At 37.6% G+C, this 25,419-nt stretch overlaps 2 protein-coding genes across 4 annotated transcripts in view; one reads left to right on the top strand and one right to left on the bottom strand.

Annotated features, from left to right (window-relative positions):
• LOC139699092 (uncharacterized) overlaps positions 1–18,812 on the top strand; it is a 22,158-nt gene extending 3,346 nt beyond the window's left edge. Inside the window, exons 5-9 of the mRNA XM_071598101.1 lie at positions 5,307–5,551; positions 7,653–7,791; positions 11,033–11,163; positions 12,654–12,891; positions 15,510–18,812. Of these exons, the coding sequence (XP_071454202.1) occupies positions 5,307–5,551; positions 7,653–7,791; positions 11,033–11,163; positions 12,654–12,891; positions 15,510–17,582 (2,826 nt within the window). The 3' untranslated portion in view covers positions 17,583–18,812. The remainder of the gene's footprint in view (positions 1–5,306; positions 5,552–7,652; positions 7,792–11,032; positions 11,164–12,653; positions 12,892–15,509) is intronic.
• Positions 18,794–25,419, bottom strand: LOC139699090 (growth hormone-inducible transmembrane protein-like). Of its 3 annotated transcripts, none has more exons than XM_071598098.1 (8): positions 25,258–25,419; positions 24,920–25,178; positions 24,725–24,836; positions 24,505–24,646; positions 23,308–23,483; positions 20,563–20,684; positions 19,411–19,582; positions 18,794–19,248 (listed from the first exon to the last, which is right to left on the bottom strand). In XM_071598098.1, the coding sequence occupies exons 2-8, from the start codon at positions 25,116–25,118 to the stop codon at positions 19,164–19,166; spliced, it is 1,008 nt and encodes a 335-aa protein (XP_071454199.1). In that variant the 5' UTR covers positions 25,119–25,178; positions 25,258–25,419; the 3' UTR covers positions 18,794–19,163. The 3 variants fall into 3 exon arrangements, with proteins under 3 accessions (XP_071454199.1, XP_071454201.1, XP_071454200.1); XM_071598100.1 differs by having other exon boundaries at positions 24,920–25,175; XM_071598099.1 differs by having other exon boundaries at positions 25,285–25,419.

Below are 25,419 nucleotides of genomic sequence, written 5' to 3'. Positions count from 1 at the left end.
TGAGGGGCAATATTTTTAAAAAAATTCTAGTTTTATTTTTCAATATGGGATGCCATAAGCAAGAATATGCTTCTCCACCTGCGAGGTTGAGATAACATATACTGTTGATTCAATTTCAATCTTTAATGAATATCTCCGTGGTGAAATAATGTGTAATGGTCCCCAGTGATCCCCCCACACGCAATTATTAGTGTTTTTAATAACCTCCAAGTGATATATTTTTGGTGTGAAAACATTTAATCGAGTTCTTTATTAATCTTAGTCTTTCTCCACAAAGGAATTGAAATGAACTGCATATATTTTGCTAAGTAATAAATATGTACCATTTTGTAAAGTTGTGACTGAAATTCTGCTGATAAAATAGGTAAAGATAAAATACTGTTATTATTATGGCGTAAACCATGTGGCTCCTGACTTGTCCGCACTGATGACCTCCGTTTATAAGGCTATCCCTCTTCCTCGGTAAAGTGTTGTAAGTTGGCTGAGTGAAATTTGGAATGGTATAGGAAAAGTGGGAATGAAATTGTTATGAAGGTGACGCCAATCTAAAATGTGACCTTTGTTGTAGTTTCAGTCTTTTCCTGAGAAAATTTGATTTCAGTTCCTCTTTATTTCTGAGACTCTCATCCCTCGTTCTGCTTGGTACCATGTAACTGACCCTTTAATCTAAACTAGCTTGAAACCTTGGAGACAATGGATTTCGTAACCTGATGTGTTGTCCAATATTTGGACATGACAAACCTGAGTTTTAGCCAGGCCCAATGCTCTATTCACTAGGCTCCCTTGATAAGTCATATTATACGAGGGGTGTTCAATAATTAAGGGGACTTTATAGTTTTATGAAAACAATATTTATTTATTCTTCAATATTCAAGTTGTCCCCTTCAAAGTCATCCCCACCCAGATATAATGCACTTGCACCAACCCCTTATCCAATCCTTGAAGCAATTCTGATAAGCACTTCTTGGCATAGCCTTGACCTCTTCTAGCAATGCAGTCTTTATCTCCTCAATCACTACAAATGTCCATCCTTTCATAGGTCTCTTCAGTTTTGGGAACAGGAAAAAGTTGCAGGGGGCCAAATCTGGTAAATATGGTGGCTTAGGCATTATTGTGGAGTTGTTTTTGGCCAAAAATTCTCTCACAAGCAACGATGAGTGAGCAGGTCCATTATCATGATGCAAAAGTTATGAATTGTTTTTCCACAATTTTGCACATTTTTTTCGTATTGCTTCTGGCAAATGGCAAATAACTTCAAGGTAATACTCCTTATTGACTGTATAACCTTGTGGTAAGAACTCCTGATGCACTATGCCGCAGTAATCGAAGAGAACAGTGAGCAAAACCTTGGCACGTGATCGAACTCTGTGTGCTTTTACGGTCTTGGTTCTCTTGGGTTCTTCCATTGGGACGATTGGGCTTTGGTATCTATGTCACAACTATATACACTTGATTCATCACCGGTTATGATCCTTTTGAGCAAATCAGGATCATGATTGACGTCATTCAACAGCTCCTGAGCAAAGCTCATGCAATGGTTTTTCTGGTCAAAATTAAGCAGTTTCGGAACGAACTTCACTGACCCACGTCTCATACCCAAAAAATCCAAAAACATTGCATGGGCACAAGCGAATCGATATGCTAACATCCTCAGCAACTTCTCTAATAGTGATTTGATGATTTTTCAAAACAATATTCTTCACTGCTTCAACGTTTTCATCTGTTGTTAATGTGCTGGGGCATCCAGAGTGAGGTTCGTAATAGGTGTCTGCTCGCCCATCTTGTAAGAGCTTGTACCACTCATTAATATTAATTTTTGCTCAGGGCAGACTCATTGTGTACCGTTGTCAACATTTCAAGTGTTTGGAGCACTTAATTCAATTTTTTGCACAAAATTTTATGCAAATTCTTTGATCCATTTTTTTATGTAGCAGAAAATTGCTGGCCACACCGAAACATATCTAACATTTGTACCTGTCAATAACAAACTAAATATGCTATATTTTTAAAACTGTAAATAAATGTTTGGGGCATGTGTACCAACAAAACAAAAAAATGAAAAATCGAATGTATGTTGCCTGCAAAATATGAAAAGTTACCTTACTTTTTGAACACACCTCGTATTATATTCCATTATATCATAAACTTTCCTTGACTCACATGAGATTCTGTGTCACAATCCTGATGTAATTCAACTGTTACATAAGTTGTAATTTCCTGAGCAATCTGCAATGGATATGATATGTGACTTTTTGCTTTAAAAATCAAGATAATTCATTGAACTTTTCCTGACTCCTGAAATGGTATGAAGGGTCATTTTAAAATTGACCCTAAATTATTGGAATCATCTATGTCTTCTGCAAAATACTTTGGAAGATCTTCAGATTCATCACTGATTAAAAATTCCTTTCTACTCTCTTTTATCTACATTCATATCATCTTTGTTTACTTATCAGAAGCCTTGCTCAATATAGGCCATATGATTCCTTTGTTACAATACCTCTTTATGTCTTTCCATGATGAAATTTCAGGGCAAAGATTAAAAATATTCATTGAAGATATTGAACCAATTTTTATTTTTTTAAATTGCTTTAATGTTATGATGTAAGACAGCATTTATTAATTTTCATTATAATATTTGGTATCATGGCATATTTGCGGGAAGGACCAAGTTAACATGTGATGCAATATACCTAAAAATGGCAATCACATTTCCAAGAACTTATCATCACTGAAATTCATGAGAGTGTCATTTTGTAATGCTGTAAAATCATATAATAATCATAATTGACTACCCCAGGTACTTAATACTATTTGTATTGGTACCATCAAATTTGAATATGTAATTTAGGTCTGTATGGCCGGTCAATAATATTTCACTCCGTCAGCCATATTATCAATGCTTTGAATCCTTCTTAAGGGCTACATTTTGTTTGTTGTCATTCTACTTTATTTTTATTGATTTTCTGTTCAATTTTTATTATTATCAATTCCTGCTTTTCTTCAATTTTTTTCATTTAGTGGATGAAAACTTTTGGCTTTTTCCATCTTTGAATTTTTCCGCAATTGAATTTTTTGTGTTAAATATTTTTTGCCTCGTGTATATTTTACTGTTTGTTTCATTTTCATTCATCACTTAAGCACATGGCTTGAGGATATTTAAAACTCTACTCCACTCAGCTTCACTCGACATTGTTTACTCAGGAAAAATCACCTGATTTACTCGCAGGAAAGTCATATGCAGACAGCAGTGAAGCAAACTATCTATGGTGAATCATTGGTTGACACATGGATATGAATGACTATGAGGGATTGCATGAATTTTGACCATGCATAACTGGTAAATCAGTTTTAATGCTGCTGAATTTAAAAGACTGAAATGAAATATTTTACTTAACAGTAAACATTGACTTTTCATGATTATCATGTCAACATGCAGTTAGGCTAAATATCCTTGGTAGTGTGCATCTCAGTTTTTTTTTAGCTCATCATAATCCTTTTCTAGGTCATCATAATGGTCCAGGTCACTTGGTCAATACAATGATTCATTCAAATAAAGGAAGCATTCCCCTCAGGTGTAGGTCATAAAGATGTTCTTGTTGTATACTACAGATGTTTAATTCCAACCTCTTGGACTTTCTTGATGTCCCATGCAAATTGAATAGACTTGGTTGCAATCAGTACATCTCTCTTGTCTTTTGGAACTTTTCTGAAGCTTCCTTTGGGCAAAATAATATCAATAGCCTCTCTCGTGAAAAAAAAATCTACCCTGTGCAGCGTGTGATCTTGAGTCGAAATATAGGGGCTGTCCGTTCTTGTTTTCATTAAACAAATATCCCAAAACTTTCATGACCGTTTCACGTGCTTGGCTTTGAATAGCATTCATCCCTTAGGCAAGAGTTAAATGAGTGATGATTGGGGTAGCAGTTGGTCTCTTCAATTGCATGGATTGGCATATTATTTGCTGTTAGTACCATTGTTACTTCAGTAAATATGGCATGGAAAATGAAATCAAGTATATTGTAAATACAGGAATAAAAATCCATTAGTGGGTAGGGAAAATAACTAAAAGTTGGGGCCAAAATTTATGATTGGCCAGATAGTAAAAATTTAAGCAATGCTGACATGAATAATCAACTGTAACAAATAAAGTGAACAATAAGAACAGCAAAATGATTTCCTTTAACTGGAGTATGGGCTGCTATGGAAATGCCACAGTCCAAGCCAATTATCTTCTAGTTGTGATGGTGCTAATATGTGCCTCTGGATATGCCACAGCTTCGTTAAGTGCCATTATTTTCTCCATTCTCTTTCTGAGCCAGTCATTCCTGTCTAGTATATCTTGTGTTCATCTTACTGAAAGCCCTTGTCCTTCAAAAACTGTCTGTACATGTATGCTGATGTTAAGCTCATGTGTAACATTCAGTAATGAAAGCAACTTTCATTCATAACATCCTTCATCAGCAGTGCCTGTGCTCACCGTTGCTTTTTAAATATTGCTATGTGAACAGTTACTGTAGTTATGAAAAAGGATTGTGGAAACTATGTGAAAGCCCTATCTATATCATTATGCATAATATAAGATGATCTCAGCATAATGTGAATGTTGGTATTGAACTGATACACATCAAAAGCATTATCATTTCAGCACACAAATTGACTGTCAATGACTACTTTGATTAATGCATGTTGTGGTGCTTGTTAATAGACTGAAAGTATGTTGGAAACTATGAGGAGAGGTGAAGGATATGCTTTAAACTTTTATCAAAGGCAGAAACGGCAGCAGATTTTTAAACTTCTGTCATTACTATCTTTACATGAATTTTTGGGCATATCACAAAATTCCAAAGCACCCTCTCAGCCAGTGACTAACAAATGTTAAGATTATATTCTAGTTAATATAGCTGAACATGAATAGAAAAATGCTTTGAATTCTGTTTCAATGCCTTTTCATGAAATGACCATTGCCCATGCTAAGATAGGAAGTTACAATATCTATTTTAATTGATGCCTTTTACTTTTTCTGCAATCTTTTAAATCCCATGATGTAGACCATCATTATGTCTTTTGAATTTAATAACTCATCAACTGTGCTCATGTTTAAATTTTGCAGTAATGGCAGATTTCATATGTGATGAGAAGCCTCAAAAGTTGTCTTGCTTGCTTTAAAATTCATGTTTTTTACCCTGCAGGTCGTAATGCTGCAATCAAATGAAAGCGCTAAGTTGTTATTGTTTTGTTAAATGTGGAAAATTCTTGTGTCTGTGAATGCTTACTCATTCAACTGCCTGTATCTAATGCTCCAGGTTGAGAGAACATTCACCATGGTGCAGAGAGCCTTGAACCTTGTGGAAGAACCAAACCAGTCAGCAATGACTCCCTCTCCCAACCCTGTGTACTCCACACCTTGCTGCTCGCAGACTTCTCTGCCTCCACGCCCACCACTCACTGATGCAGAATTCAGGAATTTCCTTGGACCTCTGGGACAGCTTACTCGTGGGAGAGAACTTCGAGCTGTCGTCCATCTTGGCGGGATGGAGCCAAGCCTGAGGTTCGTGCTCTCTAAGACTGTCGCATCTGTTGAAGTACACTCGCTGGTTTACATCAGTCAGTTTGGAGACGTCTTTCAAGTCAGTGGGAGGGGGTTTGGTGATGAGGAAATATTAGTGCTCTTAAAATCCAGGCAAGCATATAAAATGCCCAAGCCTATATGAGTATTCAGAAGTAAATACTCTTTGCCCATCTCTGTGCTAAGGTACTCTCATGCAAATGTCTGTTGAAAATCCCAGGTCAAACCCATAATAACCATAGGGGTTTTTGGAATATCTGGTTTTTGTGAACAGTACCAAGTATGCATATACAGTGTGTATAGTTTTCAGGAATATCTTGGAATTTTATGGCGATTTCATTTTATTCAGGAAAAACCAAGATTTCTCCCAGTATTTATAAAAAAACCAAGAATTTTAAAGACATCTTCTCTCTTGAATTATAATCAGCCATGTGTCAAAAGCTTACTAAGTGTGTTAAAAAAGTAATGGGGATTTTGTAATTTTGCATATTGTATGGTGCACCATGAGTTCTTGCCACAAGGTCAAACAATCAACAAAGAGTACTACTTACAAGTTCAACACTGTTTGTGTGAAGCAATATGAAAGGAAACTCCTGTATTTGTGGCAAAACATTTCATTACTTTTCCATTACGAGATAATGCACCTGCTCACTGCTTATTAATGAATTTTTGGCTCAAAACAGCCCTGTAATGATGTTCCAACTCCATGTTCACCAGACACAGTTGGTTTTTGCCCATCTCGTGTAGTTTTTTCTGTTCCCCAAATTAAAGAGAACCTTAAAAGGCCATTGTTTTTTGAGCATAGATGAGATTAAAAACGCAGCCCTGAGAGATCTTAAATCTATACCTAAGATCAAGTTCCAGAGGTGTTTCAAGGATTAGAAAAAGCACTGGCATTAGTTTATAATATGTAATGGGAGACTGCTTCGAAGGGGATAGCTGTGATATAGACAAATGAATAAAATTCTTTCTAATAACTGGAATTCCCACCATGTATTGAACACACCTCGTATTTGTACAATAATTGTTGAATGAACGTGAATTTAAAGTAAGGTTGATGTCTATGCTCTGTAACTGTGTACTGAATCAGCCATATTCTCATTCCTGCTGAATTGGCGTTAACATTACAACCTGCTTGCGAAGGCTTGATCTTTCATTGTATCAGTTAACACTCACTATCCGTCCACCTCATGAAATAGTTGTTTCTCATTTTTTGTGGTATTAGTGGAATGAGTGCTGTCCAGTTATGCATAAGAAAGGTGAAAAATATGTGCTGGCATAATCATGGTGTTATCGTGGAATATTTTAAGGAAATTTGGCAAACACAAAGCTCCTCCTACAGTTAAAATGTTGCTCTTCATTCTCTCTATGAAAATATTCTCTCATATTTGCCAGTTCAATGTGATGGTATATTTTTAAAGGGCCGTTCATACTCAAATGATTTATGCAATAATATTCCAGGGTCCTATAAACGTGTACATTACAGCAATTACTTTGTGAATATAGAGCCACAGTAAACATGAATTTATATCGATTATAAATTTGTTGCGAACACTACAGGATTTTTTTTTCAATTGACGGGAAATATGCGAGATATGCATGGGAAAATTTAAGTACTTTTGCTGGAAACCTCGGTAGACTAAATTGGTTCCTGATTTATTATCATATAAATATACTATGCCAGTGGTAGTAAATATAAAATCAAACTATTTGTTGTTGTTGTGCTCTAGGTTTTCCATCAATTAGTATTAGTTACATTAAAATGAAATATCGCTGGATATCGTAATGCTATTTCTCTTCTGCCACAGTTATCCTAATTTCTTAATGTATTTTACTTTCATTTTTAGGAAGTAAAAAATAATTATCTTCTTTCAAAGCCACATTTCAATACTTAATGAAGCATTATTCATTTTACTGAGCCAAGAGTGCTTAACTTGTTGCTGTCTCAATGATGTACTCCTATACTGATGAAATCATACTATTGAAATAAGTGTCCACCATTTTCACCGATGTATTTATCTTTGAGGCACTTAACCAATGCATAATTTCATGATAAATGTTATGAAAGATGCTTTATTTCCAGGAAAGTGGTATGGAAGCACATCCTCAATGTATATCCTGATGGCATGACAGGAAAAGAAAGAATGGATTACATGAAGAAAAAGAGCTATGAATATGAAGAACTGAGGGATTATTGGAAAGATATGATTAAGAAAGGACAGGTATGGCTGAAATCAAACTGTTTTGCCTCCAGCAAAAGAGAAAGTTTTGAGAATCTTTAAACTATAGTATTTTTAATTTTTATACAAATTGATATATTTTGTCATCACTTTTGTTTATAGCCACAAATATCTTTATTATATCCTACGTGATACCCTGTAAGCCACTGCTAGGGTATGTGGCAGGAGGTGATTACAAAGCAAGCATGCAATGTCAACAATTAAGTTTTTCTTAATTTTTAGTTACTATATATTTCTGTAAAATAAGTTAAATAAGGAAGATCATGATAATTATAGTTACATGCATTATGATATCTAAGTGAGATACACTTCACTATGCATGTGAGAAGACCTGATGGTAACATGGACAATAACTAAAGCTAGATATGATACATACCACATACTAGGCTGCAAAGAATGGACAAATGAAAATAATTATCCCCCCTAGAGTGATCAGATAGTGTTATTCTGATTCTTTATAATTTGTTGGAAAAACATCATGTTATTGTTATGCTGGGAATGTTGTCGCATTCTTTTAAGTGTAAGCATCATTCTTACAGAAGGTATTATACGAGATCTGTTCAAAAAGTATGGGGAATTTTGAATTTTCGCGGGTTCCGTATATTTGATTTTCGATTTTTTTGTGGCGTTATGTTGGTACATATGTCTGTCACTTATGCTGAAAAGTTCGGCCATTTTGAATTTTAAGTTAATTGTTGACAGCTGTTTTGTCTGGATGTGTTTGTGCTTGTCTTTGATTTATACCTGTTGCAGAAAATGGATCAAAGAATCTGTATCAAATTTTGTCTGAAAAACGAAATTAAGTGCGTGAACACATTCTGAATGTTGACCGTGGCATATGGAGAAGCTACCTTGGACCAAAGCAACTTGGTGGTACAAAATGTTCTCAAAGGGCCGAGAAGATGTGAAAGACGAAGAGAGAGCTGGATGACCGAGCACGTCAACTGGCAAAAAAATTGATGAAGTGAAGAAAATAGTACAGGCGAATCGTCAAATCACTGTTAGGGAAATTGCTGAGGACCCAAACATATTGATTGGCTCATGCCATTCGATTTTTACCAATGATTTGGGTATGACTCGGGCCACCGCGAAAAATGTACCAAAATTGCTCAATTTCGACCAAAAACAAAAGCATTAACATTGCTAATGAGGTTTTGGGCTCTGTCTGCGACAACCAAAGGGTTTGCTTCCGAGGGTCTTAACTGGTGACCAATACATAACCAGTGATGGTTTATGGTTATGATGTGGAAACTAAAGCTCAATCATCCCAATGGAAGCTGCAGCACGAGCCAAGACCGAAAAAAGTGTCCGTCAAATGTGAAAGTTTTGCTTGCAGTTTTCTTCGATTGCAGGGGCTTGGTGCATCATGAGTTCTTGCCACATGGTAGAATGGTAAAAAAGGAATATTACTGGCAAGTTATGCGCAATTTGCATGAAGCAATGCGCCACAAACGCCGGGATTTGTGGAAAAACAAAAATTGGCTTTTGTACCATGACAACGCCCCTGGTCCCACATCATTACTTGTGCGCAAATTTTTGGCCAAAAACAACACACCAATGATGCCGCAGACACCTTATTCCCCAGATCTGGCCCCCAGTGACTTTTTCTTGTTCCTGAAACTGAAGAGGCCCATGAAAGGATGATGCTCTGCTACGATTGGAGAGAAAAAGGCTGCATCGAAGGAGAAGCTGAGCAAGATCACTAACAATGATTTTTTAAAGTGCTTTGAGGATTAGAAAAAACGTTGGCACAAGTGTATAATATCTAATGGGAATTACTTGGAAGGGGACAAAATAGATATTCATGAATAAATAAATAATTTTTGAAAAAAACACAAAAGTCACGATAACCTTTGAACAGACCTCGTATGCACTTATCCAACATATTTCAGCAGGTTTTCTACAATAATATGCTTAATTGAAATAAATTTGACCTACAACTAAATACTGAACGAACAAAACAGGTGGGTGTTATAGGATAACCATGTTCTGAAATACATTGCTGTCTGTCATTAGAATTTTTTGTTTTGCCTTTAAGATTTGGAATTACTTTTACATGCCCTGGTATTTTAATAATGTTTGCTAGCATGTGACTGAATTCTGTTTCTCATCTAATACCCAAATAATGCTTATTCTAATTTTTTGCACTATTTATGTTACCTGCATTATCATTTCCCTTCTAATCTTCCTCTCTATCTCATAAAATCCAGAGGTATTTGAGCAATCCTCAGACTTAATAGTACCAGATCTTTCCATAAATGCATTACTTTGAAATAGGAATATGTAGGAGGCATTAACCAATATTGAGTCTTGATGTGTACATTTTCTGAATCAGTGATTATATTTATCTTCCACTTATTATGAATGTATTTAAAGGATATTGCGTTGTTGTGAAGTGTTGCAATCACATTTTCATATCTCAATTTTTCCTTCTGGCCTGAATATTTTCATTCCCTTCTCTGCCAATTTTGTAATTTGCATGATAGTGCTTCTGAAGGCCACTCATTGTGTGAAAATACACTCAGCATTGTACCTGATGTTTTAGCATGCTGATAGTTGTTATTCATGAATAATCCTAATGGTTTTTCCATGACTATGCTGGCTTTTGGCTATGACCAACTACCGTGAACAGCCCATGAAGAGTTAAAATGAGTATTACAGTGCCTAGTGTGCTAATTCTTTTGCATTTGTAAACTGTCATATTGTGATTGAAGCTTTTTGTATGTAGTTCATCTTAAGTGTAATAACCATTTTGTGTTATTTCCAGCCAAATACATTCATTAATATTACATCCCATGAAAATGACAGGACACACAATGTGCTGGGATCTTCTTAACTTAGGATGTGTTTATAAACTGTGCTTGATAGTTTTTTTAATTGAATAGGAAAAGTATGTAGTGTATGATGTAGTGAACCAACATTGTGCAATGCATATTTGAAATTTTATAATATTTTTTCCTTCTCAACTCTTTGAAGTTGTACAAAACTTTTCTACTCTAAATAGAGGAAAACTCAAGACAATATTGATAAGGTATTGGTTGAGGTATTTATTTGGGTTTGGAATTATTTATGGGAGCAATGTTACCTTTGATCATTGTGTGCTGCATCCAACCTCATTAACAGTTATTCCCCTGTGGTTAATCAGCCCATATGAAGGGTTCATTCCTTATGTCACCTTACCCAAGTATAATGCATGATTTCCACCTACTAATTCTTTTCTTAGATGTCAGAAGAATTGGCCTATGTAACCAGCATGGTGAGGAAAGATGTCCTTCGCACAGATAGACACCACAAGTTCTACGCCGGCAGTGACGACAATCAAAATATCGCCTCCCTGTTCAATGTTCTCACCACGTATGTGAATCCTTTGTTGCATGAATTTACTCATTTCTCATAAAATTTTGCTTATCAAGCAGTTATATTTTGGCATGGATTGTTGTTCAATTTGGTGTGGGGGTTAACGAGGGGGTAAAGGAGAATTGGGGAAATAACAAAAGCACCTATAGGATATCTTTTATTCTTGTATATATTAGTGCTATCTCAATTAACATATTGTATGGAAAGAATGCCATGCACAATTTTGAGAAAAACCCTATATTTAGAATAAATTGATTTTAGTATTGTTATATTTTTTACATTAATTATAGACTTAACATTATATCAATATGGAGGAAATATAAAAAAATATTTTGATAGTAATTTACATTATATTCCTTTAAAGCAGCAATGAATATAATTTTAAAGAGCTGATAGATCGGCACACTCGCTATAAAAGGTAGTTTATGGAAAGTAAATTCTAATGTGATACTTTGTTGTGGGCAATTCTCAGTGGACTCCATGTATATTTAAGTGAGAACAGCATGTTGTGTTTTCAACTCCGCAAGATGTGCCTACATTTTAATGTATGAGATGCACCCATATTTCAGTTGGGGCATTCCGGAAGAAAAATAATTTGGTAAAGGTGTTATGTGTATTATTATGCAAATGAAAAATTTGGTGAATTTCAAATTGAATGCAATGGAAAATTTACCAGAAAAGTCAAGATGAGTTTATAAAGTTAAATATTCTGTGCAAACATTTGAAATGCAATAAGTGTCTGTAATTTTTTCCTTTATCCATTTTGCTATATTGCAGGTAGTGGTTGATAATTAATTTTGAAGGGTTGGGTGCTGTTCTGATATATATATATATATATCTCATTATTAATATCTATTGATTGTAATTATTCCTTTTTAATTGATTAAATGAGCAGAGTGATTCCTAATGTAATGTATTTTAGTGGATGACATTGTTACAGATAGGATGTTCAGCCAAATATGTAGCTGCTCCACTAATTGTAATCTGCTTAAGCTAACTGAATGTAAATTTGTCATTGAGTGCCATGAATTTGACCAATATTGCTAATTTTCCAATTCTATGGGATTTAATTTCTGATGGAGGGTCATGAACATAATACTGTGTGCCTAAAGCCTGTTTTTGTGGTTATATTTTGCTGTAGTATTTTTGCCCTTTTCACTCACTTGTCTTTTAAATGAAGCAGACTTCACTTAAAATTCTTTGAATCCAGTTTTTTAATTCATAATGTTATTAATCATTGAGGATACAGAGTTGTCGGTAAAACACTACAATTTTATGACTGCTTTAGGATAAAAAAATTAATTAATATAAAATTGTTGATGGCCGTTCCCATGTAAAATGGGCAGCAGAAAATAAAACACATATTAGTTGTAAAGAATGACTGACAGTTTCAAACTCGCCAATTTATCAAATAAACTAGAGGATTCTGTAGTACTCTAGGCAATCTTTTTAATAGGATATGAGGATAATTGACAAATTTATTGCAGGTATGCCCTGAACCATCCGGGTGTGAGTTACTGCCAGGGGATGAGCGATCTAGCATCTCCCTTGTTGGTCACTATGGGGGATGAGGCACACGCTTACATCACATTTGTGGCTCTGATGCGGCGCTTAAGGCCCAACTTCACCCTGGATGGACTGGCAATGGGTGCCAAGTTTCGGCACTTGGGAGATGGCCTGGCTCACACCGATCCTGAATTTCATGCATACCTTAAGGCTGTGCAGGTAACTACCTTGAAATCACATATTTATTATTCCCCATTTAGGCCCCGTTTCATTCAAGAGAGCTACAAATGTTTTCTGATTTGATCTCAGTTTGAATGCCATCGTATAAATTTCACAAATTAAATAGTGAACTTTACCATCAGCAACACCTATTTTTTAATCATAGGGATTTTTCATGTATCTTACAATGGCATACAGGTACTAAGAAATATGTTACAATAAAATTATTTATGTATTAAAGTATGGACATGAGAATGTAGTGCAAATATTAGTTGAATTTTCATCAGAAATAATTAAGAAATCTATTAAATGATTGCTTAATTGGGATACATAAAATTAATGAAATGAAGAGGGTGTGAACTATTGGCTGAGTATAGTATGTAAGGTGCCAATCCTATAACCAATATTGATTTTTATGGAACTCTATTCTGATTTTTGGGTCAGTTAGTTGACAATCAACATGAGTGAAAGTTTGACAGCGGGCAAGACAACAGTAGCAAAGTACTGCCCATGGTCAAGTGAGAGGAGTTGGGGTAGATAGGGGGGAACGAGTTACTTGGTGTGGGGAGGGAAAGTGAGGGAGATACGTTTATGTTTTGCGTTGGATGTGTACTTTTAAACTCTGGAACCAATTCAAATTAGAGACTGTGAAGTTTTTAACAAAGAACTGGGAATCATCTCTTTTGAATTAGTTCTGGAGTTCAAAAGTATACATACAATGTAATGTGATAGAAAACACATCTCCCTCACTCCTAGTCTTGCCTATCCTAGGCCTAAGAAACCAGTCCCTTGCTGCCTACTTGAACACACTCACTTGACCATGGGCAGTATCTTGTTACTGTTGTCTTGCCCGCTATCACACTTTCATTCCTCTTGATGGTCACGTAGCTCACCAAATATCACTATAGTGTTCTACAAAAAATCAATATTGGCCATACAATTGGTACCTTACGAAGTAAATTAATGATTTAAAACAAATGTATGTGTAATTCTGTGTAAAGTATTGACTATAACATGACATCATGTTATTTAAGCTTCATTTGCAACTTTGCTTCAAGTTCAAGGCTAGTTAATTTGTCATACTAGTGTTGGTCTTCATCATGACTGGGGAATTTAATTTTTGGCATTCCGTATCCTAATGTATTAAATAATCAATATGGATGTTAGTGAGGACATAGGTATTACCATATGATAAATATTACCATAATGAGTTAAATAATTTATTGATGACAAGAAATGATTTCCAGTCAAATGATAGAGAAACAATGAAGGATTGTATGAAGTGGTCTCCATATATTTATGCCTTTAATGTGATTATTTGCAAGTTCCACCAAAGTAATGCATTTTATTCATCCATTAAACTTACATTAGTTTAGAGTATGCTAGGGCCAAAGCGGTTAATTATGTAAATATCAATGCATACTATCAAATCAAGCTTTTTTTGATTTAGCTTAAGATCTTGGGTGCTTATGAAGCATTTTGTGACTCTTAGTGTTTCCCTAGAATCCCCTCACAATAATGTACGGCAAATATTCAGTCACAGATAGGCTCCATACATAGTTAATGTTGAAATCTAGTTGAGTAAATTGATGTAAAGGTCTGCAATAATCACCAAGTGTTTAAGAAGTTGACTAATCACATTTGAATATGATTCAAGTATCGGGGATGAAATTGTGGTAGATAAAGTGGCAGCTCATTCTTATGAAGCTTGTTCATTGGAATTTTCATATTTATTAGCTAAATCATCAATTTTAATTCTAACAAATAAATGTCTGCTACCCAAGTAGGTAACATGACTTTTCACGCATGTAAGCAGAAAAATTTTGATTCTTACAAACGGCAGTCGGTTTGGTAGGTGATGATAGAGTTCACCCAGTACTAAGCCCAAAGGCATGTGAAATTCACACATCAGGGTAGGGGGCTCAGTTCCTTTCCCTGTGCCTGTTATGGTTTCCCAGGAAGATATGGTACCCGAAAAATCATATAGCTTGGGTGGAGCTGCAGGTGCCCTGAGAACCTCTGCCATGTAGTATTTGACTTTATTTTGCAAGATTCACGAAAATGCAAAGAATTTCTATTAGTTTGTTTTCATTTTAATTGCTTTGTAGCTTGTTTCACATCTGATTTACGCTCTTTTTGAGTGAGACTTTCTTTTAGGACGAAACTTCAAATACATGGTTCATCAGTTGTTTATGAAGTGCAGTGGAAATTCCTTGTTAATACCATTGTCAGTGCTCATATTAAAACAAGGCGAATGACTGCAAGATCTATAGCTTTGATTTTCAATAACGACTAGTGCTTAGGCCACCAAAACTTTTTAAAAATATTCCATCAACCCCTGAGTAGATGCAACACAATATGTATAAAATATTTTCTTGAATTATCTTTCATTGTACAATCAAATGGTCACGAGGTGTGATAAATGGTTTCATTTATTTTCTCTCCGGAAATGATATCTAGGTGAATTTGGCATTTACTTATCTCAACAGTGACCTTGCTCTGCCATTGCCAGATGAAGGGTTTACTGAGGTAGAACTTATTATGAGCAGTTTCTCCAAAATGGGGAAATTACCCACTTTTCTTAGATGTGCATTACAATTCCTCTCTTTGTGCAACAGGCGGATGACCTGCTCTTCTGCTATCGTTGGCTCCTCCTGGAGATGAAACGGGAGTTTGCCTTCGAAGATGCCCTCAGGATGCTTGAAGTCCTGTGGAGCTCACTCCCTCCCAATCCCCCACAACCCTCCGGCCTCCAGCTTTACGAGGATGTGCCTTATTCTGCGCGTGTCAACATGCCCCTCGACTCAATAAGCAATAATAGCAAACCCTCATCCAAAGTGGATTTGCCCTCCAAAGAGCCAGGGACAAAGGTGGTATGCCGGGAGGTGAGGACCGAGGGGGAGGGAACGGCGGTGGGCCCCACCCCCAAAGACAAGGAGAAGTTGCCACCGGCCCTGGGAACCCTTCCCCTCTCCCCCATCGGCGTCAGGATCCCCCTCCGGGAGACGCCTTACACAAGACTATGCGCCCTGAGGAGGAGAACCTCCTCTGGCAAGGGATTCAGCGACCGACAGAACCAGAGCCTCGACGAGAATCTCTGGGCGAGGCGGAGACTGCAGAGGGCCGAGGACCAGGCCCGGAGGCCCTTCTTCAGCCTAGATGAGTCGCTCGCGCCGGCGGAGGCGGACGAGATGGAAGTGGTGGGCGGAGAAATCCAGGGAGGTGGAGAGAACAGCCGCGAGGGCCGGGTGCGACCCGCGCCCATTCGCCGGCAGCATCAGGTCGTGAAGAACCTGAACGAGTTCCTCTCTCTGGGGCGGAATCGGAAGGAAGTGGGCAAGAGGGAGTGCGAGAAGCGGCACAGCGGGGACGGGGCAGAGGAGGGCGCGAAGCAGCAGAACGGGAAGCAGCAGAACGGAAGTCCGGAGGCGGGCTCGCCCTCGGTGGACGAAAGTTCGACCGAGGACGACTCCGCCGAATACTTCCCCATGACCACCTCGATGACGCGCGAGATCCGACTGGAGCTGGAGAGCCTGGACCGTCAGGTGTTCGGCGAGGCGAAGGTCAGAGCCCTGGACGACGAGGACGAGGAGGAAGACGAGGACGAAGAGGCGAGCCGGGACGATCCTCCGTCCCCCGGGGTGAACGGGGGGTCCTCGCCGCGGGGAGAAGCCCGGGGAGACCCGGCCGGGGACTCTGCGACCGCCGACACCCGAAACGGCGGCGGGAAGCGCGAGGACGGCGACGGCGTGGACTGTTTCGCCGAGGTAACCTGCAAGACGCAACAGCTGCGGAGGGCAGAGCGCATAGAGAGGTACGACCGAGTGGTCGGCGGCGGGGGAGGCAGCGGGGAGGAGATATTCGTGTGGGAGAACCCCTTGCAGTGTCCCCCGACGCCGGACGAGCAGGCGGACCTAGAGTCGGACGGGGGAACGCCGGGCGGTAGCGACGACTCGGAGAGCGGTAACCAGGGGAGTTACAACGGGGAAGTGATCGAGGTGGTAGAGGGCGGCAGCGGGGCGGGCCCGGGTGGGGGAGGGGTCCACGTCAAGTCTGTGACGCCCATCAAACTGCTGAGGGACCATGGGAACGGACCGAGGGCAAGGAGGACGAGCTCCGATTCGAGCGACAGTTCGGACGGTGAGATTTTGCCGGAGGACTCTGCGGAGAAGAGGCGTCCGAGTGCGGGGGGCGGTGCGAGTGGGGTGGTGGTGGCGGGAGAGGGTTGCCTCACGACCAACTCGTGCGAGGAGGTCACCGAGATGACTGGATTGCTGGTCTTGGGGGATTCGGAAGGGGGCTGCCCGCAGGCCCGCGTGGCGGACGGTGGGGATTCGCGTGGTCCCGGGGTGATGGATCTGCCCCCGCCCCACGAATTCGGCGGCGGGAACCCATTCCTCATGTTCCTCTGCCTGACGCTGCTCAGGCAGCAAAGAGACCACGTCATGCGCGCGGGTATGGATGCCAATGAACTCGCGATGCACTTCGACAAGATGGTGAGGAGACATGACGTTGCTAGGGTACTCAACTGTGCTAGGCACATGTTCGCTGCATATCTACGCCATCACTCGGCGGCTGCGTCGGCGGCGTCCCCTTGCGACGTCAGCGACGGCTCCGGAGTCCGATCGGGCGGAGAAGGTTGCTCGCCCACGTCTCATTTTGCAGAAGGTGCTTCCGAGCTGCCGACGTAAGGAGGTAAAGTGTCTTCCTTGTGTTAATAGGTGATAGTTCCCAATGGAACCTTGTTAAGATTTTTTTTAATCATTCCGAGGTCTCGTTTTTGTGATCTTACTTTTACCAATCTCTCATGAATAAACTGATATAAAAATTGGTATCGTTATTCCAAAGAATATGGTGCTTATGCAAGCAGAGTTTAAACTTTCTTCTTTCTACCTTCAGACTTGATAACTTATTAGTGCAGAGTAGAACTCATTTATTTTATGGATGCTCTATCATTATGTTTATCTGTGTGACTAACACAGTTTCTATATTATAGCAACATGTTATGTAAAAACAGTTTCTCCAAATAATGCTTCATGTTCTTATCAGAAACAGGTATCAATGTTTGGAATGTAATATTTTGATTTATCTGGTGGGGAAATATTTTGTTTTCAAGTAATCATGTGCTCAAAATGGGCTAGTTAAAGTGGTGTACAACAGTAATCTTCTCCATAAGAATTATTTGGGAAACCTGCATGTGATAGTTATATGCGGACAATATTTAGCCATTAAATGACAATAATATGGCTGTTCATAGTAGTTATCTTTTGCTTGATACAGGTAAGAGTTGATTGTATTTTACTTGAGAGGGGTGAGCGTGTGTGATTGATTTTATGTGGCAATGCATTTTACTTAACAAGGGGTGCGAATATTGCATCTAGATTAATTCTCCAAGTTGTTGAGTTTTTAATTCATGTGCATGTGATAGAACGTTGTTTTCATCATGATGTAAACTTTGGCATTGTACTTAAGCTGATACTTTCCACAAGAGAACACCAAAGTATAGTGCATATACAATATGTTTTATAGAGCAGGTTTTATTTGGTCAATGTGTAGGAACTGTATCACCTAAACTTGTCAATCTCTCTCTCTCTGCTTTGTGTATATTTTGAAACTTTGAAGTGTAAATAGAATAAAAATTATTTGTAAATATTTTTTAATGCAATGAATGGGAGTGCACTTTGATCATATATATTGATTCGGAGTTCATCCTGCTTGTTGAAATGACAAGTCCTTGTACATATTGAGATTATGGTGATTTGATTCTTCCTGCAAATACCCGACAATGGGTTTAGCTGCTGTAGATTCTTAGATGTACTTGAATTTCTTTTTGTTTGACTCCTGTATGACCTTTCATGCTCAAAGCGTGTGCATTTCAAAGTGAAGTGAAATGTCATTCAAATTTCCAGTGAATGTTTTTGTTTATTAATTAATTTATTCACAGCATTTACAAAGTACACATTTTCTATTTGCACTTTACATCTTGGCCAATATAATAGATTGTTTCACTTATGCTTTAGGGAAAATTTAGGACAATATGAAAACTTGGCAAAATCTGAAGGGAAATTTAACTTTCCATCACAATGGAGCTGTACTTGAAGAATTTTTTAAAAAGTGTTATTAGTTGTAGGGTAAGGAATTCATTCTTAAGGAAATCCTACTGCATTTAAGTTTTGTTACTGTCTATTTTTATCATGGCTTTAAATCCACAAAATAAATAGTTGATGGTAATATAATGGTGTTTCATTGCTGTTTGGTACTGAGCAAATAATTTACTTTCGTCGATTTCCACCACCTGAGAGAATGGTTGCTATCCTGATGAAAATGTTGACTGTGTCAAGGTAGATGGATATTGCCCTGAAAAATCAAAGGATTCATACGATAATTAGTTATTGACAACAGAAGGATAGGTTTTACATCCCAACTACATAGAAGCAGATGAACAACCATCACTGAAAATTACTATCACTCCCCACAATTAATTAAGCTGACATTTCAAAGCGTTGAAAATATACTTACGCATTAACAGGGTCATATGGAACAGGGGCATAGGGTGGATGCCTTTCTGCAGCCTTAACGATTCTCTGTGTGTCGTACAGCAAGAACCCAGAGAAGAGTAAGAGGCCACCGTAGAGACTGATTGAGTACAGCCCAGCTCCAAGTGCAGTTGTGGGGGGGAGGAACATGCTTCCTGCAAGATCAACATTGACAATAATTAGTGGGAAGTGCCCACTATTACAGAAAATGAGGACCAATTGTGCTGCATCTAAACTTTTTTAAAAGATGCCTAGATGGCTAATTTACAAATGGAAACAGGTTTGATTAACCTTCATAACCATCAATGGGTCAATTTCATAGTTGACCAGTAAACCGTGGATTGATCGGGGGATGGATTCTCCATGGCTTTTAATAAATGTTAATTACATTATGATCATAGGTAGCAATTTATAATTCTTTTGGTCATATCATAATAGTGGTAAATGAATGCCAGCAAAAGATTAAATTTTATGAAAGACAGAGATAAATTTAGTGCAAAAGTAGGGTTAGTGATGCATATCTGCATGTCTGGTATTAATTAATTCCTTCAGAAACTCAGAAAAATCAGGACAAAGATTAAATATATTTGAGGAACCATGAATATACTTAAATAGTGATCTCACAAAAGGTGATTGTTCTTTTTACTCGTCACCATGTCTAATTAATGACTGGTGCATTTCCTCTCTTGTGTACCACTTGCATGTCAATAGATTTCTATAATGCTTTAGGCGAACAAAGGAAAAGATTTTAAAAATACTTCTCCTATTGGCTATATACCCAATGTAACAGGATCTTCAAGAGGAAAAGTTATTTCTCCCGGTGGATACTTCACCAAATCATACCAAACAGTGACATCAAGGCTGCCACAGAATTATAACATAAAAGCATGAAACCTGAGATGGTAAAATACTTTTTGGCAAACTTGAGCCCAACCATTCAGATTGCTCTAATCTGGTTAATTAAACCTCTCGACATTTTCTTGAGTAACTTATATTTAACTTTATTTTTTTTAATTATCCAAACTCCATATGAATGTGATGGCAATTTTTCTGCCATTTCAAAACCTCCATGATCCACAAATATAACACAAATTCATTGAAATTGTTGAAAACGTAGCCAACTGGGCAAACTTACCCAGAGATGCAGCAAAAACAGCTCCAAAGCCAATGGCCAAGGGACCACCAATGTGTAAAAACTGTTCACTTGGAGCACAGGCAGCGACAGCAGACAAACCACCAACTACACCAGCAGTGTACCTGCAACAAATAACCATTTCTTTACTTTCACAAAACACTGGATGATGAGAGTGTTCAACATTTGCATCATTGCTATACCAATTGGTAAAACTCAATAATTTAAGCATCTGTACTAAAAGATATTTATGAAATAATCATAACTTTTATGGCAAAATACTTCTGGCTATCCATACAACGCTTTCTGTCTTTCAGTATTATACATTTATTGAAGTCACAAAAATGTCATTCTGCATTTATGCTTTAAGAATGAATCCGTAATACAATTACTCAACATTAAATTTAACCTACATTTTTATTAAGTATCTTTTCTGTATTTGATGGAAAAATGTTTTCTTAGCAAATAGAATACACACAAATAATGTTCTTTGTCCTTTCTTACTACATCAGCCATGCATTAAAATCATGTTAATATTTTTGGTATATGTACGTTTTCCACACACTTTTTCAGCAAACATTTTTAGTGTGTATATACCTGTTAGTGCATATGATTCCAAGAAACCGCGGGAGATGCTGGAAGAGTAACTTTAAATGGAGTCATCCACTAATATGCATTTAAATGCAACAATTTCAAAGTGTAAAAATCAGTTGCCTTGACTGGGATCCCTCAATATCCGGCCGAATGCTTTAGCCAGTTAAGCTATCGAGGCATCCTCTTAAACTCTGAAATTTTGGGGGCTTTAAAGGGACAAAATGTAGTGACGAAATATCATACACACGACGTCACAGGCATTCGTAGTTGTTTGCGACCTGCCACAGTCCACAAGGTTACAGCCAACTTTAAACATTTAGGTTGTTTTAACCTCGTGGACTGTGGCACATCGTGCAAGACTATGAATGCCTGTGACACTATACATATGGTATTTTGTCACATCTTATTCCTTTAAAGCCCCCAAAATTTCAGAGTTCAATATGCCACCAAGATAGTTTAACTGGCTAATGCACTCGACCGGACATGGAGGGATCCGGGTTCGAATCCCAGTCAAGGCAAATGATTTTTACACTCTTAAATTATTGCAATAGCGTGTATGCATGGAAAAAAAATATGAAGTGATATTCATAAAATGAGGGAAGAAATATTCACAGGCAAAGGGAAGATTAACGGAGCCACTTGATAGTGACACAAAGAAAAGGGTTGATAAGGGTCTAAAAATGGTTGACGGTATTATTAAAATAAATATTTAAAAATGCTGTTCTTTATTTACTACAAAATGTAAAAACTTTATATTCTGAATTAAGGCTGTATTGTATGAGGTTCTACTAGAATTGAGGGACATCCCTAGTGATAATATTATTCCACAAACCAAATTATTTTCATTGTCCTTGATACCCACTATTCTTCTTCATTTTAATCATATAAAAGCTGGAATTAGGTTACATTAGATGGATGAATAGAAATGTGGAGTTAGAAAACAAGATTATAATGACATTGAGCCAGGACAAGAATGCCAAAATAGAGAAATATATTTCAATATGGGTCAACCAGTATGGTTTAAAAATAATTACTACTAATAATAGTGCAATAATATGTAAATGTATATGACCTAGAATATTACATTATTAAATAAGCCAAAATGAGTGAAATATGAATGAAACACAAAAGAAATTTCCCTTAACAAATCAGTGAACGAGCAAAATTGATTATTTGAATGAGAGTTATATTGTAGTAGTAGTAGTATTTAGGGGAGGCGACCGACAGCTGAGGTCATTTGTGCCATAGGGGATGGACAGGAAAGGCTGAAGGGTGGAGAGAAACCCAGCGTCAGCATTAGCCTACTCTTAACGAAATGCGCCAAGGGGTCCGCAGTTTAACGTCCCATCCGACGGACGGCGTACTCACTCAAAGTGCCCTCCACAAAGCACCTCAAGCAGGGATCGAGATACCTCTGAAAAATATAGTTATATTGTACCAGCATCTATTTTAAATGTAAAGTTAATGTACAATATGATCTTTTTTACTGTTAACTCAAAAAAGGGGATGATGCTGCATATTTATTTTACATTAATTCAATTCAATTATATTTAAGGTTTTGTAACCATTGGGTTGATTGTTGTTACTGCTTGGATAAGGTCTGAAGGTGACCATTGAAATCATTTGTGGACCCCTTTGATGCCTTTTGTTAAGAGTAAGCTAGAGCCAACTCTAGCTTTCCTTCATTTTTCTCCCATTTCCTGAAAATTCTACTCTATCAGTTAGCTCCCCTAATAACTACTATGCCCTACCACAATTACAACACCCTCTGCAAGAACAGCTGCCTTCAACAATTTAATGGTCCCTCATATCCTCGTGGTGAACAAACAGGTAAAAATTATCACTATATTTGCCATTTGAATCTGCCTACAAGTCAATTCATTTGACAGTGATTAATGAGAATTAATACATATTAGAAATCTAACACCTTCACTTAAGGGTAAAATTTTATATAATCATCTTTTACACCCATTGTATGAACATTGACCTTAAAATATTTTATTCCCAATAAATAGAAGCAATCAGCAAAGAGGGTCATTTATAATTTCTGTAACAAATTACATGTTCTTTCAACTTTTACTTTGGAATCTTCAATACCTACTCATACAGCCTATTGACTTATAAGAAAATAATCAATCTTACGATATGACTTACCATGCTGCTCTAAGAAGAACTGGCCCACCAATGAAACAGATGGGAGCTACAACAGCTCCTACCACAGCACTATGAAGTAACCAAGCCATTTGCTTTGCACCAAAGCCCTTCTGATATGGAATGCTTTGGCATAATATTCCTGAACCTATCATGGCTGCAATTGAAGCTCCGATGGCCTGGAATGAAAAGAATAAATGTATTTTAATGCCAAGTACTGTTTAGTCAAAAAATTACCAGCATTTGGTGAAATTTTGCTTCATTCCACTGTGTTACCATAAAATGCAAACCTAATAGGTGAAAATTCATCCATTAAATACTAGTATTACCAGGGGCAGTCATTTGACGGCTTTAAAAATTTGATACACAGTAAGATAATACCTTACTATTTTGTTCATTAGCTCTAAAGGAGGTTTCAATTTCATAAATTTTATTGGGACCTCAAAAAAAAAAAAAGATTATCATGCAATTTGACCTATTTTTATTAGGAACTGAAATTTCCTAAGGTTTGTATTTGGTTAAGATTGCCCTTAATAAACAAACAAATCATGAAGATACCATTTAGCATTGGAATACACTAACGAGAGGAGTGATTTAAAACTTACACTCTTGGTAAACAAAGGGGTATGAAAAAAATCAGTTGGCCTCTATTAACCTGAAAATGTGTTCATTTTGGCCACCACAACACATTAGGAGGACATTAAATTTACACTACCCAGGATAAAATAACCCTTGAAATTTCCTATCACCTTAAACAAATTACAATGCCAATAATTAGGAAAAGAAAAGTTTATGCACATACATTAACACTCCCCTTTTAAAGTAGCCATATGAAATTGCAGGAAGAAAAGCTATTGTTCTTCACCAGAGGAAAGGCCTGAGCAGTTAAATTTAACAGAAATATTCGGATTCCATGTCGCATTAATTCTTCGCATTTAACTAATCAACACTTGAGGGGGGTAGCTGCGTAACTGCCATCAGTTCTGAATGACCCCTTAGTTTCAATTACTTTTATATATCGCATAGAAATGCGCTAAAATTTTGAAAACAAAAACTATTTTCTGAGGCGACCTTTAATAGGTTTTAACTGCCATGCAACAACTGGAAATTTAAGGCAAAATGCTTGAGAACGGATTCATAAATATACACAGGGTGAGAGTATGTAAGACTATAAAATTGGAAAACTAAAATAAATCTCACCAAAAATGAACTCCTAGACATAAAATTAATTAAAGTTGGGGATCTGAACGCAGCCATTGCAGAAGTAGCTGTTACAACAATGGATCCACCGAAGTACATGTAAGTATCTTTGATCCGCTGCTTGACATAGTCCGGCCATAACCTGTAAGATAACATCCATGAATGTGCATAATTCGTTGAATTTTAACATAATATAGATTCAAGATGAGGATGAAATTACATTGCTCTATCTATTGCTCCTTCCTTGTTGGATAGGCCAAGTCCATAGAAGCACAAAGCACCCAGACCGAGGGCTGACCCTCCTACAAGCGCTCCTTTACCAATGTTGAATGCTGTGAAAGACACATTTATGGCTAGTTAATACATGGGACATTACCAATTAGATAATGGCGACGATATCTAAATTAAGATAGACCTGTATCTCCGGCCGGTGCCATTGCTTGTTCGCGGAGTGTTCTCCGTCGGGCAGCCCGAGAGGTAAAGGTTTCCCGAGCATCGTTTGCAAAGCTTCGAACGATTAATCTTCCTTTATTAGACGCACCATTTCTAAAAGCTGAAGACGATCTTAATGCCGGTAAAACGGATACTTGGCAAATTCTTACAGCGGCATACATCTTCCTGTTGATGAGCAAGAACTAAGCGAAGTCCTTGCTATGAAGACTACGCAGTTGCTACTGAAAAAGGGAACATTAGGAGTCGTTTTATAAGTAACCGCAATGCGCAATTAATGATGAAATGTTACTGTAATCTTACCAATAGTAACAACGTAAACAAACTGACTTGAAAAAGAGCTGGAAAGCTAATTAAGGCTCTCAAGTTGACAAAGTGAAAACCAAATTGATATATTTCGATTATTCGTAACTACTCCCAGAGTTAAACGACTGCCTCCTTACTAGAACTTTCAGACGATTTTCG

This window comes from Hetaerina americana, unplaced genomic scaffold, assembly GCF_022747635.1.
Source record: "Hetaerina americana unplaced genomic scaffold, ioHetAmer1.1.p SCAF_9, whole genome shotgun sequence".
Classification (NCBI taxonomy): domain Eukaryota; kingdom Metazoa; phylum Arthropoda; class Insecta; order Odonata; family Calopterygidae; genus Hetaerina; species Hetaerina americana.
Note: the sequence above shows the minus strand (reverse complement) of the source record. Positions and strands in the feature narration are given on the sequence as shown.